General features: G+C 38.9%; 1 protein-coding gene across 1 annotated transcript in view; it reads left to right on the top strand.

Annotated features, from left to right (window-relative positions):
• MBOAT2 (membrane bound O-acyltransferase domain containing 2) overlaps window positions 1-16,552 on the top strand; it is an 89,250-nt gene that overhangs the window by 44,423 nt on the left and 28,275 nt on the right. The window contains exon 4 of the mRNA XM_059842847.1: window positions 13,099-13,194. Within this exon, the coding sequence (XP_059698830.1) occupies window positions 13,099-13,194 (96 nt within the window). The remainder of the gene's footprint in view (window positions 1-13,098; window positions 13,195-16,552) is intronic.

Genomic DNA, 16,552 nt, shown 5'->3' with positions numbered 1-16,552 from the left:
GAGGAGTTGTGCTCTATGTTGAGGAGAACCTTGAATGTGTAATAGCCATCTGTGGTGATCATGGAGGCCCTTCTGAATGCTTCTGGGTCAAGCTCAGAGTAGTTGTCTCCAAGGGGAGTCTTACAGTAGACATCTGCCATTGACCTCCAAACCAAGGGCCAGTGAAGCAATATTTGGGTCACTTAAGCAAACTTCAGGTCAACAGAACTTGCTTCTTATGGGTGAATTCAACTACCCAGACATTTGTTGGAAGAACCATACAGCAGTTGATGTGTCATCCATCAAGTTTCTGGAATGCACTGGGAACTGCTTCTTCATACAAATATTAGATGTGCCAACCAGGAGTGAGGCACTGCTCAAAAATGGACAAGACCTGTTTTGAATAGCTCAGTTAGTGATAGCCTTGGTGGCAATGATCACAATATTGTGGCGTTTGGGATCTGGCTGAGCATGCTGAAGGCAATACTGAGACAAAAAGTTTGGAGTTTAGAAGAGCGCACTTCAGCTCATTCAGAACTCAGTTGGGAGGGATGTATGGAGGATAAAGGAGCTAGTGAGTGCTGGGAATTTTTCAAGGATGTTTTCCTGGAAGCATAAAAGCAGTTCATCCCCTTCGAAGGTGAGGGAAGTAAGCAGAGCAAAAGGTCCCCTTGGCTTAACTGTGAGCTTCTGAGTGTGTTGAAAACCAAAAGAGAACTGTAACAGATGGAAAAGTGGTTGCATGGAAAAGTGGTTGAAAGATACGAGGACATTGCCAGTTTGTGCAGAGATGCAGTTAGGAAAGCAAAATATCTCTTTCCACTGCAGGTTATCATAAGTCAGAATGAAGCATGTGGTTGGGAAAAGCCAGAATGGATTCCCCAAGAGCAATGGTGCTTGACAAACCTGTTGACTTCTATGACGAAACAATCTGTTTGGTTGATGAGGAGTGAAAGGTGGTTGTCTACCTGGATTTTTCCAAGGCTTTCAGTATCATTTCCCGTGGCCTTTTCCTAGAGAAACTGATGTGTGATGGCCTAGACAAGTGATTCGTGCAGTGGGTGGGGAAGTGGCTGAGAAACTGCACTCTGAGCCAGATGGTGGTAGATGCCTCCTCTTCAAACTGGCATCCTGTCCCAAATTGGTTCCCCCAGGGCTTGATATTGGGCCCAGTGCACTTTAATATCTTCAAATGTAATCGGCAAGATGGGATGAAACCAAGTAGAGAAGTGGGCGCTTTGGAAGAGACTGTCTTCCTGCACAAAGGATAGGCTGGAAGAGTGGGCTGACAAGAACCTTGTGAAGTTCAACATGGGCAAGTGTAATGTCCTGGGAGAGCAAAGTCCAGGAGTGCAGCACAGGCTGGGATCTCCCTGTCTGGGGTGCAGCTCTGGGAAAGGGCTCAAAGTGACAACAGCTCAAGGGTGAACATTGTGCTGCTGCAGCAAAGGAATCCAACAGGATGCTGCTCAGGGACATCAGCAGCAGAGAGAAGTAAGTCATTGTCCCACTCTATTCAGTGATCGTCAGGCCTCATCTGGAACACTGTGTTCAGTTTTGGTCCCTGCTCTGCAAAAAAGGATGTGGACAAGCTGGAGAGGATCCAGAGAGGGGCACAGAAAAGGTAAAAGGAGCGGGCAGCCTTCCATATGAGGAAAGGCTGAGAGAGCTGGGTTTGTTCAGTCTTGAGAAAAGAAAGTTCAGGGGAGACCTTACCACTGTATTCCAATATTCAAAATGTGGATATAGAGAAAATTAAGACTTCATATGATTCCTTTTGGGGAAAAAAGGGGTAAAAATTACTTGTAATGGGTGCAAGTTACTCCTGGGAAGATTCCAATTAGACTTAAGAAGAAAATTTTTCACAGTGAGAACAATCAAGCATTAGAATAATCTCTCCAGTGTAGTGGTGGACTCCTCAATCAATATTGGACACTTTTAAGATTCAGCTGGACAGGGTGCTGGGCTATTTGTCTGGACTGTGCTTTTTCCAGGAAAGGTTGGATCAGGTATTTCTTGTCCCTTCTAATCTGGTATTCTATGATGCTATAATTCAGTTCAGTGAATTGTAATCTATAACACACTTGCTCACGGAATGCTCTTGTGCACCAGGTGTTTCTGTAAGTGTTATATAGATGGGGCAGTCAGAGGGATTGAAATAGCTCTGTCAATTTAGCAACTAGATATCGAGGTTCTGTGGATTTATACAATGGGAATTTGAATGCCTAGAGAACAGCTGTATAAAGAGCAACACTGCATTTGTGGATCTTGGTTTAAACCACCTGTTTGTAATGATATGATGAGCCTGTGATAGGTTCCCCGGGCTGCTGGAGCCCACTTATCTTCCTTGATTCTGCCTGTCTGTGCTGGCTGTTCAGTGGTGTTATGGTGAACTGTCTAATGTGCAGTGTGACCTCAGCCACTGTAATCATAGTAAACTTCTTCTATATCTATGTAATGTGTATTTCTTGCTATGAACAAAAAGGTGTAAGCTATTTCTTGTAAACTACTTTTTTAACTGTTGCTCTGAGTTTAACAAACTTTGAATTTATAATATTTGGCTTTTAATAAATACTAAGTTTTTCACTGTATAATGGCTCCAATAATGATGAAAAAAATTGAGCATATTTTCTTATTCCAAATAGTACCAGTTGTGAAAAGTGCAACTCAAGATGAACCCCCTTCTTAGTCTCTTTTTTGTAGTTCAGGTTTAAAATTCATGCATGTCTCTTTAGAATTCTCTTGTGACTTTTGTGTTATCTGTAAATAAAATAACTCAAGTAATAAAAATTTTCACAAAGGAAGCTTTGAGCTGGCAAAACGATTGCAGATGCCTTCTTAGTGTGTAATTTGCTGTCTCTAGACAGTCCTGCTAGCAGCAGAAGATTTTGTTCATTGATAAATCAGTATTGCAAAAGATTTGGGAGTGAGAAGTTCGTTTGTTTGTACACCCTGTTTGTGATGAGGAAAGAAAGGTCTTGCCCTGCATAAAGAATGGCTCATTGTATTTGGTCATATCCCTACCTGTACACAACAGAAGAAACCAGTAGTATAAGTAATTTCCAGACAGTGAGTATGAAAAGTGTTTGAATGCTGGAAGAAACTGTTCAAGTAAAGTTGATGATTATTTATTTTCTTCAGAGAATCTTAAATGGCTTTTCTCTATTATGTAAATTCAGTGAATTGAAAGTTAAGGTCTATAGTGAGTTGTTACATTAGGAGATATAAGTGAGACAATAACTCAGGAAGGTAATGGAACACCTTGATGAGGAGTGATAGACAAATGGCAGTAATATGGGCATACATATAGGTGAATAATTCATTGCTTGAATCTCATATCTCAAAGGATAATTGATGAACAACCTGAAGTTCCTTATTAGCATTGACATGAAGACTGCATTTTTACAGAAATGTAGCCTCTTCCGCTAGCATATATTGTGATTAAATCTACCCAAAAGTATCTCTTAGTTGACTTCATACAACTTACTGTGAAGGCCAGGTCATATGATTAATTTGTCTGGAATAACCTGAGACATGCTAATTTTTAAAATTTCTCTTCTTTTTAGTAAATTGTGAGATAATTTGATTGCACTGGGCATTTAAAGGGAACTTTTTGAAGCATATTAGAAAATGATGAACATGAGTGGTTTGTATGTCTCCACTGAAGAGCAGGGAGGTGACAAACCAGAGTGCAAGCAGTTCAGTGGTTATGGTCGGCCAGAAGTGCCACCAAGTTCAAATATCCATGAAATAGGATCAAGACAGTATTCCAATAAATCAAAAATTTAAAAAGGTGTGGGTTATGTAAATACAAATATGTGTAATATGTACATACATACTCAGGCAACATAGTTACTTTCTAATTCAAAGATCATAAATACATGTTTGTGTAATATTGTTTGCCTATGGTTGAAGTAGGTCATAAGTGATTGAGCCATGACTTGGACTGTCATTAAGTAGGTGTTTATTTTGCTGTGTGTGATGCTTATTTGTTTGTTGGGGTTTTGTTTTTGGTGGGGTTTTTTTGTTTTGTTTTCTGTTACTAACTGGAAGCATGAAAAATGTTCCAAAAATAAATGCAAGGCTTTTTCATAACGGGTTCCTTGTGTATCATTGTTTTTTGTGGAGTATCTCAAATTCATCCCTGGAAATAGTCATTAGTGTTTCTCACACGCGGGAGAAAAATCTACACGAAAATAGAAATTGCCATCATCTATTCCTGTGTCAGGCTTCATCACTGAGCAAAGAAAATGGAGCTACCCACAGATTTTCTCCTGGCTGAGAGCAGGAAACAGCTGATTTAGGTCTCTGCGTGTGTTTCTGCAGGACCATATGACAAATACTGTGACAGTGGTGACGTTGATGCATCATGTGAATGATAAATACATCGGCATGCATTGATTAAAGGATGCAGAAGATAGGACATGGTAGCAGTGCTGTAACTTATCTGGGGGATTCGGATTGGACAGAACCGAAACAAGTCATCTGAAGGGATAGGTCTTTCCAGGTTAGAGGAATGTTAAACATTGGAGAAAAGTAGGTGTTTCATTTATGCTATGTTTTAAGCAAATTGTTTTTCAGAAATGGTTTTATTTGTTTCAGAAGTTTTATTGCAGCCATTATGCTGTTTGAGACGTGTGTCTGATTGTAAGATGGTGTAAATAGCTCAGCAAGGTTTAGGGCTGCACTGTTGGTGCAGGTCTGACCAGCTGGGGGGCTTGCAGCTGATTCAGTACCCTGCTGAAAACAGAGAATTGTTTGATTCCTTCCTATAGGCAAAGCAAGAAATAGGATGGGAAATATAAATACCATCATCCCCTCCAATAAAATACATCTGTAGGGCATTTTGTTTTGAGAAAGGGTTTAAAAGAAAATGCAGCTGTGTTAGGTTGTTAGCACAAACTCCTGGCTTTCCTTTGGTCTTGGAATCATTAAAATACTTAGTTTTTGTAACTAAATCTGATTCCTGTGGCCTTTTGTTTTGCATGCTGCTTGCAGGCAGTTGGGTTGTTTATTAATCCGCTGGCTGCCCTGTGTACTGATTCTGGCTGCACAACCACCTTCTCAGCAAATCATATCCCGTATGTTCCCCAGCTGCTGCCATCCTTAACACATGCAGAAAATGTCTCCTGGCTGGCTGAACACAAATTCCAGCCGGCATCACCTCGTGGCTGAGCAAACCTGGCCTCTCTCCTGGCAGTGTTGCAGCCACACCAGTTCTCTGCCTCAGTTTTTGTGTCTCAAGGCAAAGATGTGGGGCTGCAGTGGAGATTGGAGGGCCGAGGCAGCTGGGAATCTGCTCCTTCCCCAGATATAACATGGGTATGAGCATGGGGCATGAGGGGGTGGGTAGCTGGAGCAGGGTGATGAGTGGGTGAATGGAAATAACAGCTCCCTCTTATCTTCATCCAAGATGATACTTGCCAAGTTAACAGCAGTGATGGGTTTAATGATTGACCTTGCGATTGTTTTTCCATCAGAAAACTTGTTCTGTTAAACTACCTGTGAGTTCTTATATAAAGCTTACTGGTCCAGTGAAATAGAATTATTACAAAATATTTTGTACTTAGCGCAGTTCTAGTTTGCTGTTTCTAAACCATTGTGACTATTAGACATGTTCTTTAAAATAGCACTTGCAGTAGTCCCGTTATTGTCAGTGTTCTGTAATTACATTTTTATTTCCTTAAAAATACTCTCAGAAGTTGTGTTGCTACCACACTCCTAATAGGAGACTGTTTTCTGACTCTGTGGTCTTTGGGTTTCTGCTGGTTTGCAAAATTAATGATACTGGGCGCAGTTCTGGTGTTTGCAGAAAAGTTACTTATGTATCACATAGAAGAAAGAGGAAGCATAAAATTGCTTGCTGTGGTGCTGAAACATCCTAAAGCTAGGCAAATATTATGTAGAAAAATGAGAGAACAGATGAAAATTCACAACACCAGCATGCCAGCTATTTGTTTTCTGAGTTATGAGTACTCATTTTTGTCAGAAGATCTCAAGATTCTGCTTCCTTCATCAGAGTTTTGTAAAGGCAGATTCCAGCATTGTGGAGTTCTGCCTTTACAGATTTTGTGTTGTGAAGCTGTTAGGCTTTCTTCTTTGTGTTTTTAAGTGCTCTATACTGTTGTCAACTTTTTGAAATGCAAAGGTCAGACTTGGTGCTCTTATCTGCATTGTTTACTGTTATACTTTCAAGTGATTGCAGAAATAGGGGTTGAAATGACCCGATATAGTTTTTCAAGTGAGAGAGAACTCAGGTGACCCCCCCATGTCTCATCTCAGTTTAACATTAAATTTTGGACAAAGTCGACTTCAGCTCTCTGCTTTGAGTTTTCTAGAGGAATAAATATTTTTTTTAATTCCCACTTTCTTAGTTTTGTGTTCCTTTTGGAGTCTTACAGGAAGAATGAATCACACAATATGTGTCTTCCCTTCCAGGGAAGATATGAAAGCACCCTCCCTCCTGCCTGTCTTCTGTTTTAGATGATGTTTCTCTCATTTATTAGAGTCTGAAGCTGGTCTCCTTGAGGAGTTCCAGAATTGAAGGGTGCAGGGAGGAGAGCAAGAGCATGTAACGTTAGGGAGCATGTGGAAGATCTGAAGTGTTTTTGCATATATTTTTGACAAGAATATCTGTGTTGTATTTGTCCTGTATTAATGTTGCATTTGGAATATGGCCTGTAGCTATAACTGGAATGATCATTTAATTTAGCTTGGTAAAGATTTACTTTACCAAACCATTATGTTGCCATTATGTAGCAAAACATCAAAATACATTAGTCAAGCGATAATGTCAGCAGCAGATCTGCAGTAAACAAACAGTCAAGCCACCCCAAATGGTTCTGGGACAATTGAGCCAATGAATCCTCGTGTTCCCAGCCTGGTGTGTCTGTTTGTGTGCAGAGGGGCCTGGCTGGTGTTTTCCCTGTGCCATGGGCCCCAGGGCTGCACGGCACTGCTGGGACAGGCAGGCCAGGCCAGGCTGCTGGGGGCTGCTGCAGCTCTCCTGCCACGGCTTGGGTCGGGCTGCTGTTGGATCCAAGTGTTGGAGAACTCTGCCCACTTGTTAAATTTGCTTTAAAATGGCTGTCAGACCCAAAAATCTTGATCTGAGGGTTGGAAATGGATGGAATGTGATAGTCAGATTGCTTATTACCAAAGCATAATGGCATGAATGCTTCCTTCTCTGGAAATGGGCTCATAGACAGCCTGGTTTTGTCTTTTTGTTTGCTGTTTATTTAAATGCATTTTGGATCTCCACTTGAAGTAATCAGGAGGGACACATTAGTTTGTGAATCAGAAGCTTCTGAGTGGGCAAAAGGATTATTATTGCTTGTATTTTGGAGGCAGGCACACTCTGAGGCTGGTATTGTTTACATCATAAAACTGCTGTTTCCTAAGAAATACCAATTATTTATGTCAATAACACATTAAAAAATTATAAACAGGCAACTCTTTTTCATGTAGAAAAAGCAGATTGATCAGAGTAGCTTACCTTGAGGCTCTCAGGTAGTCAAAACTAAGCTAATTCTAATCAGTATTTCTCTTGGCTTGTGCTGGATGACTGCAGAATTAGATGCTTAGCTTTGACACTGTGGACTTTTTTTTGATGTACATTTTTCCCTTTGAAGTTTTTTAAGCAAATATTCTGTGTTCTAACTGCACAGAGTTGAATTTCTCTGTGTGAACAATGCAAACTGCTTATGATCATTAGAATTAAAAAATTAATATAGCTGGATTTTAATAAGAATTTAGTTCTGACCCTAGAGGCAAGGATTTAATTTTTTTCTTTTTTGTTTCTTTTTTAGTATATTTGGCATAATCTGTAGAAAAATAAACAAGCAAACCCATGCAGCAGCTTTCAGCAGAGCTTTTGGGAAAACTCAGAAGCTATTCTGTCACCTTTTCTGAAAATCAATGCTGTATAATGTTACGTGGTGTCTAGGTCTGCCTTTTGAAATGGAATAATTACTCATTTAAAGAAAAAAAAGTACTTTTTCCTGACATGGTGGAAGAAGTAGATCTTGACTGGACATGAAGCCTTTATTTCAAGGCTAAATCTGTAGTATGTGCCAACTAGCTGGTTAAAAAGCATCCTGTGTTGTTTGGTTTATTTAACTTTCTTCCAGCAAAATAGCATATTGTGCTGTTGTCCTTCTACTGCATGAGATGAGCCTAAAATAACAGAAGCTGTTATGACATCTCTCAAAGCCTGCCTTTGTCAAGGTCACAGTTCTATTTTTGCTGCATTTTGTGCAAACAGAGATAGGTACAGTAGGAATGTACATTTTATAACTAAGATGCTGAGTCCCCCAAAAGTGTAAAATGAAAATGCAACTCCCACACTTTGTTATACAAAAACATAACATACATTGGCTGTAATGTTAGCCTGGATCTGTGTGCTGCTCAGCTTGCTCATCAGCAGAGACAAAGCTCTATAATTAACTTGTGGATGTTCTTTCTTGAGTAGCAACTTAAAATTTCTGAGGAGCCCAGGTAAAAGATGGGGGTTCTGCCTTTAAACCACATATGTAATCTTTATATTCATAAATATGTGGAAGCTTTATATATTGGGTTCTGCTGGCTCATTCAGTTCTACCAGATTTGTGTGTGGTTATGCTGATGATGTTGAGATTAACAGCTCTTTCTCAAGTGTATTTGGAGGAACAGAGGGTGGCAAAGATGAGGGTGTGCTTTGGAGCCAGAAGTTGACAGAGGTGTAGTATGCTGAGTGTTATTAAGCACGTGGATAATGTGTTTGAATCTGGATCTATGCTGATGGTTTGAGTGTGGGAGAACACTGGGAAGCAACTTCTGTGCTTGTTCTGCTCATCTGCATTCCTGGGCATCTGTGTTTGAGCTCCTGCTGTGGGGAGGCACAGTTCTGGATCCTGGGTTAGATGGAGACTTTGTCTGAGCCTTGATGTCCTCCTGTTACACAGGATGTGCTGGGCAGGATGGCTGCTGTATGTCCTGCTTTTGACTGGGACAGTGTTATTTTCTTCCTAGTAGCTGATGCATTGCTCTGCTTGGGATTTGCTATGAGAATAGTGTTGATAACACACTGACATTTTGGTTGTGGCTAGGTAATGCTTACTGTAAGTCAGATGCATGTCAGTTTCCCATGCTCTGCCAGTGAGGAGGTGCACAAGAAGCTGTGAGGAAGCATGGCCAGGACAGCTGACCTGAGCTGGCCAAAGGGATATTCCGTACCATGGAGTGACATGATCAGTGTATAAACAGGGGGAAGTTACCTGGAAGGAGGTTGATCTGCTCTTCAGTAAGCAGGTGATGAGCAATTGTACTGTGCATCTCTTTTCTTTTGGGTTCTATTGCTTGTTCTTCCTCTCCGTGTAATTTCAATTATTATTATTAGTATTAACACATTTATTATTATGATATCTAGTTGCACTTAATAAATTGTGCTTATCTCAACCCATGAGGTTCACCTTTTCTTCCCACTCCTCCCTTTCCTGGTGGGTGTGGGTGTATGGTGGAAGCAGTGAGGGTGTGGCTGCCAGCTGGAGTTAAACCATGATGCTGTATCGTGCGGAGTGACCCTGGCTAAAAGTGCTTTGCCTGTAGGAAAAAAAACAAAAAATCAACTGTTCAAACAAAATCCAACCACTTTACACTGAAGTGAGCAGTGCTGTTGTCAACATTGTGTTGGCTGTGCTAAACTTGTGAGGACAATAAATAAGAAGGGTACAGAGAGGAGATTAAAGTTTTCTGTATTAGCAGAAATGATGTTTCAGGAGTCATTCTATGTAATGTTAGCAGTAGAAAATGTAATAGGAAATGTGTATCAAGTTCCATCAGGATGTTTGGAGACTAGAAGAAAGTTCATGTAATGAGAAGGAACCAAACCCTGTCTATCTGTGATTGTGTGTGTACATATCTATCTATCTATATCTATCTAGCTATCTATATATATATATAGATATCTAAATATATATAGATATATCTATATATATATATCCATATCTAAATATATCTATATATATATCTATATTTCTATAGCTATATATCTATCTATATCTATAGATATATACATATAGATAGAATGATGTATTTTGGTTTTATATGTATACATGCAGGTAAAAATTCCTGGTATGTATGTTAATTAATGTTAGTTGTCAAAACAGGACTAGACAAAAAATAGTTAATAGATCAATGTATTTTATTTGCTAATAAGAGATTAATTTGCGTTTTTTAAAAAAATAGAAATAAATGAATGTTCTCTTTATGAACACCTTCTGTAAAGAAGTACATGGAGAGGCTGCTTACTAAGAATTTTCTATATATTGTAATATTTATGTGTATAGTTTCATTTATAATGTACTTCTAAAAACATTGAGTAGTTTACTTGATGCATTTCTTTTTAAAGGAAAGATAAAATTTTATGGGTAAAACATATTGCATACTGTTTTTAGTGTTCTGAGATGTTAAAAATTGTAAGGAATTGAAATATTATATGAAATACCTGTACAAGAAAAGCCCTTTTATATAATAGGCTATCCAGTATTGTTTGCTTAATTTCTTTCTTTTTTTTTAACTTTTAATCAGGAGTTAAACATATCACCATGTTCTGCTTTCTTGTACATGCTACAGTGTCTTCCAGATATCTCTGAATTTGGTACATCTGTTAATAGATAAAGTAAGGTTGTATTGACAAAGATCCTGGAAATTAGGCATATTTTAAATGAATGTTTTTATGTCTTTCTGTTACATACAGTGTTCATTGCAGGTCAGTTTATCTAAAAGTTACTTGTAATAATAACTGTGTTGTGACTTCCTTGTAGCTGCTCATGTTCAGTGTGAAAGACTTTCATCTTTATGCTCACAAGAACATTATACAGTGAGAAGCAAGTATAGAGTAACATTGACTTTTAAGACCAGTTGCTTTTCTACTGGTGGAGAAAATTGGGTAAAACTGTTGCGTTTCTGTGAAGCTTGTAATAAGGTTTATAGTTGGGTAAAACTTGATGTGGTTGAGCTCTGAAAAACTTCACTCAATTTTCTGTTGAAGAGAGTAAGAAACACGTAGTAAGAGTATTCTAGAAAGTTCTCAAAACATTTTTCAGATCTTATCTGATTTTCCTTAGTTAAAGATGGATTTCGTGAGAGTTAGGATGATCAGCAAGTTGCACTACAAACCTGCAGAAGAAATAACAGGAATGATGCAAGCTCTCATAAACCTTTTAAGTTTCCTTAGGGGAGAACATATTGCTGCACTTTGCCTGGTGACATGACATGACTCATGAACAGGGGATGTGATGTGGCATGACTATTGTGTAGAGATGCAGTTGGAAATTGAAAAGCATTGTATGGGTTGCAAGTTCCTGTTTTACTCATCAATTAAAACTTTTCAATCTTCCAATCTGTGTGTAACTTGGAACTGTGGCTGATATAGCTGGAAGATAGTTGACTCATAGTTATGTTTGGTGACTGCAACAGCAGCAAATTTCAGTGTTCTGTCAGAAGACAGCTTTTGTTTTAGACTGAAATTTGGAACCAAATCAAGAAGTTTAAGGTGTTTTGCTTTTCTTTCTTCCATTTATGTACTTTAACTTCAGTGTGGGTATTAACTGAGAGTTGTGAGAAACCCCTACCATGTTGGTCACGATGACTATTGTTTATTTCACTGAATTGTGGATTAGTTTGAATTGAATTTTAAATGACATCTAGTCCACCCTGCAAGGAACATCTTCAGCTAGATCAGGTTGTTCAGAGCCCTATTCAACTTGACCTTGAATGTTTCCAGGGATGGGGCATCTGACATCTCTCTGGGCAACCTGTGCCAGTGTATTCTTACTATAAGCACTTTTGTACCCAGCATACACTTTTGTACACTTTTGGTCACCCAGCATAATACTGTTTCTGGATTATGAGTGTTAATGAAAACAGAAAATAAACTATTGCTAAAACAGACCCTCTAATTTTTTTTCTTCACCAAAACACATGTAATTTAATGATATATAAGGTAACCTGTAATTTCAAAGTTGGATGCTTTAAAATATTAAATGATTTATAGCACATTTTTCAGTTAAAGGTTAAACTGCAAGTGTCAGATTGAAGAATAATTTCTAAGACCTTAGATTTTCTTAACAAATTTTTGCAGAATATTTATCTGAAAAAGGAAGTCACGTACCAAAGTTGTCTTGCAGTGTCCCTCACTAGTTCACCTAAATCCAGTCCTAGCTGTGATTTTCAGTTTGTTGAATGAATATTTTCATTCTAACTGGATTTTGGAAGCATTATACAGTCTGCTGCAGGGATTGCACATCCATCTTGTGCGTGAAATGAAGACTGTAGAGTTCATACAGTCCTGCAGGATTAGTTAAGTTCCTGCTGGCATTCACTGTCCTTTTGGACTTCAGAGAATATCTGGCAGATTTTGTGGGGTGTATTGGCAGATCAGTTCTCACTAATGCGTTGTTGAGAAAACAATATGTGAAACTAATTTCAATACTTTCATAGTTCATCTAGTTATAGCGTTCTAACACTTCTATAGTTCATATATGTGTTTTTTCTTACCTTTGCTCAGGATCAGCTTAATAGAAGACAAAAGGTGTCCTGTTCCTTTTTCACTCAGTTTTAATATGTGTATTTGAAAATTACTTGCCTTTTTCAGTTCCTTTGAAAACAGCAGCAATACAATTTGTGGTACTGTTGTGTTTGAATGCATAGCAGTACATGCAATGGAAATGATTTGATGTATCATTTTCCAAACTTCTATGCTCATAGAGACAAAAATTAGATCTGAACTACAAAACAAACAAAAAAACCCCTTAACAGATTAATTTTCTCTTTATAGGACTTGCAGTTTTTACAGTGGTGCTTACAATTGTAAATTCTAGGCTTTATTTGTGTGAATAAGTATTTTGGCTACTGACATTAGAATTTATATTGCACACTTTCAAATACAAAAGTATGTGCTTGCATAGAATAAACATTGCAAAAAAAACCTCAGGCAGAATGAAAGTGTAATTACAGATTCCTATTATGTAATATTTTGTAGAAATAATTGGAGATTAAACTGTATTGAAATGGTACTTTATTCTGTGGAGAAATGTTTATGATTTTTAATCAAATTTATTTTCCCCATATTCTTTCCAGGTATTGCTTTGTTTTCGCTTTAGGATACCTCACTGTGTGCCAAATTACGAGGGTCTATATCTTTGATTATGGACAGTATTCTGCTGATTTTTCTGGGTAAGGAGAAAAATAATCTTTCTATCTTTTCCTCCTAAGTGAAACTGTATCTGTTGTTATTGGGGATTTTTTTATTTGTTGCTCTCCCCTCCTTCCCCCCTCCCCCCAATTAATTGTGTCAACTTTTAAAACTTTGGGAGAAAGCTGAGCATGTATGTGCATATTGGCACACATGCAAATATATAAGTAACTATGCTTTATTCATACAAACTGAGAGTTTTTGTGAACAATTACTCTTCTTAGAACCACCAATGTGTTACCTATTGCCTCTTGTTCCTTGTCTGAATGGCATAAAGGGTTTGGTGGTTATGGGAGCTTTTTCTCTTTGATTTTTCTGTTAAAGTGTCTTCTTCCATCCTTGAGAGCTTGATGAACCTTGAATTGTGTCTGGCGTACTTACTTGCCTGGCACAGTCTGATACCACTTTTTGAGGAAAATCTGAACGTTTTATGGAACTTAGCTTTTAGCTTCTTTCTTTTTTTCATTTTATGTTAGATGTTCCAGGAGGAGAAAGCTAAGGAGACAGGCACCTGGATGTTGAGGTAGTCACAGAGACCTTGGAAACAGAAAGTTTTGTCTGTTTGCCCTCGTATTATATCATGAACTTATACCTAGATTTGACTTGAACTGTATAGGAGCAAAACAGAATTAAATGGGCAAAATAAAAATAAACCATATTGGTAATTTGTCTTTCTGCTGCAGACACAGAGAAGTGAAGTACAACACTTCTTAAAAACAAGTTTGCTGCTGTGGTAGTGCTTTTTGTTGATTTAAAGGAGAGTGTATATATGGAGGGAAAAAAAAAAAGGAGATGGGAAGTATTTGCTAGTCTGCTTAAAATAATGCATTATATACTTTCCAGGGATACTGTGAATGGCAGTGGTCTTTGTAGTTTAGCATAACCTGTGATAGAATTGTACTTGTTAGCCTTGTTACTTCTCAGTCTTTCTTGGTAACAGACATGTAGTCCAGAAAATTAACTTGTACGCTGAAGCCAAAAGCTCTTATGGTTGAGTTCATCTTTTCTGTCATCTTTATCTTCTTACCTTCTAAAACATCTTTCTACATTTGTCTTACATCCAAGTGTCTGCCTTCAAGCCAGATATCCAAGATCCACTTGTAGTCAGCAGAGATGTGATTGATGTGGACAGTAGAGGCTGGAGGGCATTTCAGCTGACCCAGCACTAAGTGTCTACCTGAGTGTGAACTGGGTCACTTGTCAGATGCCCCTGACTCTGGACTACATCTCCACTGGCTATAATGAGAGCTTGCAGCACAGTCATATGCATAAAGACACTAGATTTACTGATGTTGAACCTAATTTCACTATTACTAGTGAAACTATAATTCAGATGCTGTCCCTTCCAGTTCACTGTAGGGCCAAAGTGTACAAGCCTGGCAGTGACCAAAGTTCTGAGCAGACTGTGGAAACAGTGTAATTGCACTTTGTTGTTCTTATTCTCAAAATAATTGGTAGAGCTTGAGCACACCATCGCTCAGATGGGACTGTACTGATTTCAGATGGGGCTCTGATGGTTTGGTGGTAGCTCAGAGATTTCTGTTAGGTCTAAACATGTCCAGAGATTCCAGCATCCCATTGCGGGAGGAGTTCAAGGCCGGGTTGGATGGAGCAACCTGATCTAATTAAAGGTGTCTGCTCAGGGCAGGGATGATGGAGGTAGATGATTTTCAAGGTCCCTTCCAACCCAAAGCATTCTATGATTTATGAGCTCTTTGCTCTGGACAGAGCTGTTCTGAAGCCTAGATCCAATTGTCTGATTGTGTGTTTGAGATGGCAGATTTAAACCACCCTTTCATGAACCAGTTTTGGAGCTTGATGTATGCATATCTCTGGCATACACTGCATGTGCTTCCTTGACACGAGACAGATTACTTACAAAACAGGCAGAGAAAGCAAACTTTCTCTGCGTCTGGGAGAAGAGAGTAAGCTCAAAAAACCCCTAAAGTTGCCTAACTAGATGCTGAGCTCCAGTATGATCAAGTTCTTCCAAAGATGTTGGCATGGATTTGTATAGTAGTTAGCCCCAAAAGAGCTTTAATGTGTGTTTACCTAGATATTTCTTGTAGCATGCAGTGCTTGGCTGAGGTGCCCAAGCTGAGAAAATCTGCTCAAAATTTGAAGGAAGGTCTCAGTGCATTGGCAGTGGAGAAAGCTGGGGACCCCTCATGCTGGAGCTGCAATTGCTTGTGCAGAGCTGTGTGGTCCTGGCTGCAGTACTAACAGATCCCAGCTGCCTCCTTTGCCTTTTTGCCAGCACCTAAAAGGGATTGTTAAAATCCTGCTTCACAGCCTCACTGTGCCAGGAAGGACTCTTCCTCTTTTAGTCTCCAGATTTTTGCTCCTCAGCCAAATATTTGATGGTACTGGAATAGCCACTTCAGGAGGAAAAAAAAATTAGAATACCAGGGTCTGCTATGATAACAATGACAGATTTATCAGCTGGAATTAATGTAAGGGCTGACTGAGCTCCTCCTGGACTCCATCCTTCCACCAGGCAGGACTCATGCTGTCACATGTCTGCTTGCAGAAGTAAAACCCATTATACTTAGAGTCAGTTGGGGATTTCTGCCAGCACCAGGCAGGCCTACAGATTAAATGCTAGAAAAAGGTATGAGGGATTTATCAGACTATCTGTTCCTGTTTAGTCTTCTTTCTTTATGACCCTTGTGTGTCACTTTAGTGTCAGTATCAGGATTTTGGGGCACTGGTCGTACTGTAGAATTTTTTTTTCCCCTTAGTGCATGTTGAGGACTGAAATAATTGTGTGCTTTGAAACCATTTTAACCATTACCTAAAAAGAAAATCAATTTGATGGACTGAACCATATGGCAAAATACTGCCTTGTTAATGAAGGAGGACTTGATGGCTTTTGGGTTTGTGTTTCTGTGCCAACTTAATATGTTACAAAGATGCCAAGTGCACTCAAGATGTGAACAAAACTAGGTGCCCATTGTACAGCATTATTTTTTTATTGTGAGGGTTTTTTGTTTGGTGGGTTTTTTTTGTTTGGTGGTTGTTGTTGGTTTTGTTGTTTGGGTTTTTTTTTTTTTTTCTCCAGCTCAGATACTTCTAGATAAATTCAACCCCTGATGTGTTTTTTGAGATCTGATTTAGAATTAAATTTCTAATTTGTTGTAGTTTACTTCATGCATTCCCCATTGCTTCTCTACCCCAGGGAGGGGGTTCATAATGTTGAGATTCACATCAGGCAAAAGCTCTTGGATACTATGAAAATGGTATAAATTCTCAGTACAAAACTGACTTGGATAGCCATGGCAGAATATTTCTTGGACTGTTTGAGATTCACTCAAGTGTACCGAATTCAGAACTAAGTGA

Source organism: Haemorhous mexicanus, chromosome 3 (assembly GCF_027477595.1).
Source record: "Haemorhous mexicanus isolate bHaeMex1 chromosome 3, bHaeMex1.pri, whole genome shotgun sequence".
Lineage (NCBI taxonomy): Eukaryota > Metazoa > Chordata > Aves > Passeriformes > Fringillidae > Haemorhous > Haemorhous mexicanus.
This window is presented reverse-complemented; position numbering and strand designations above follow the sequence as displayed.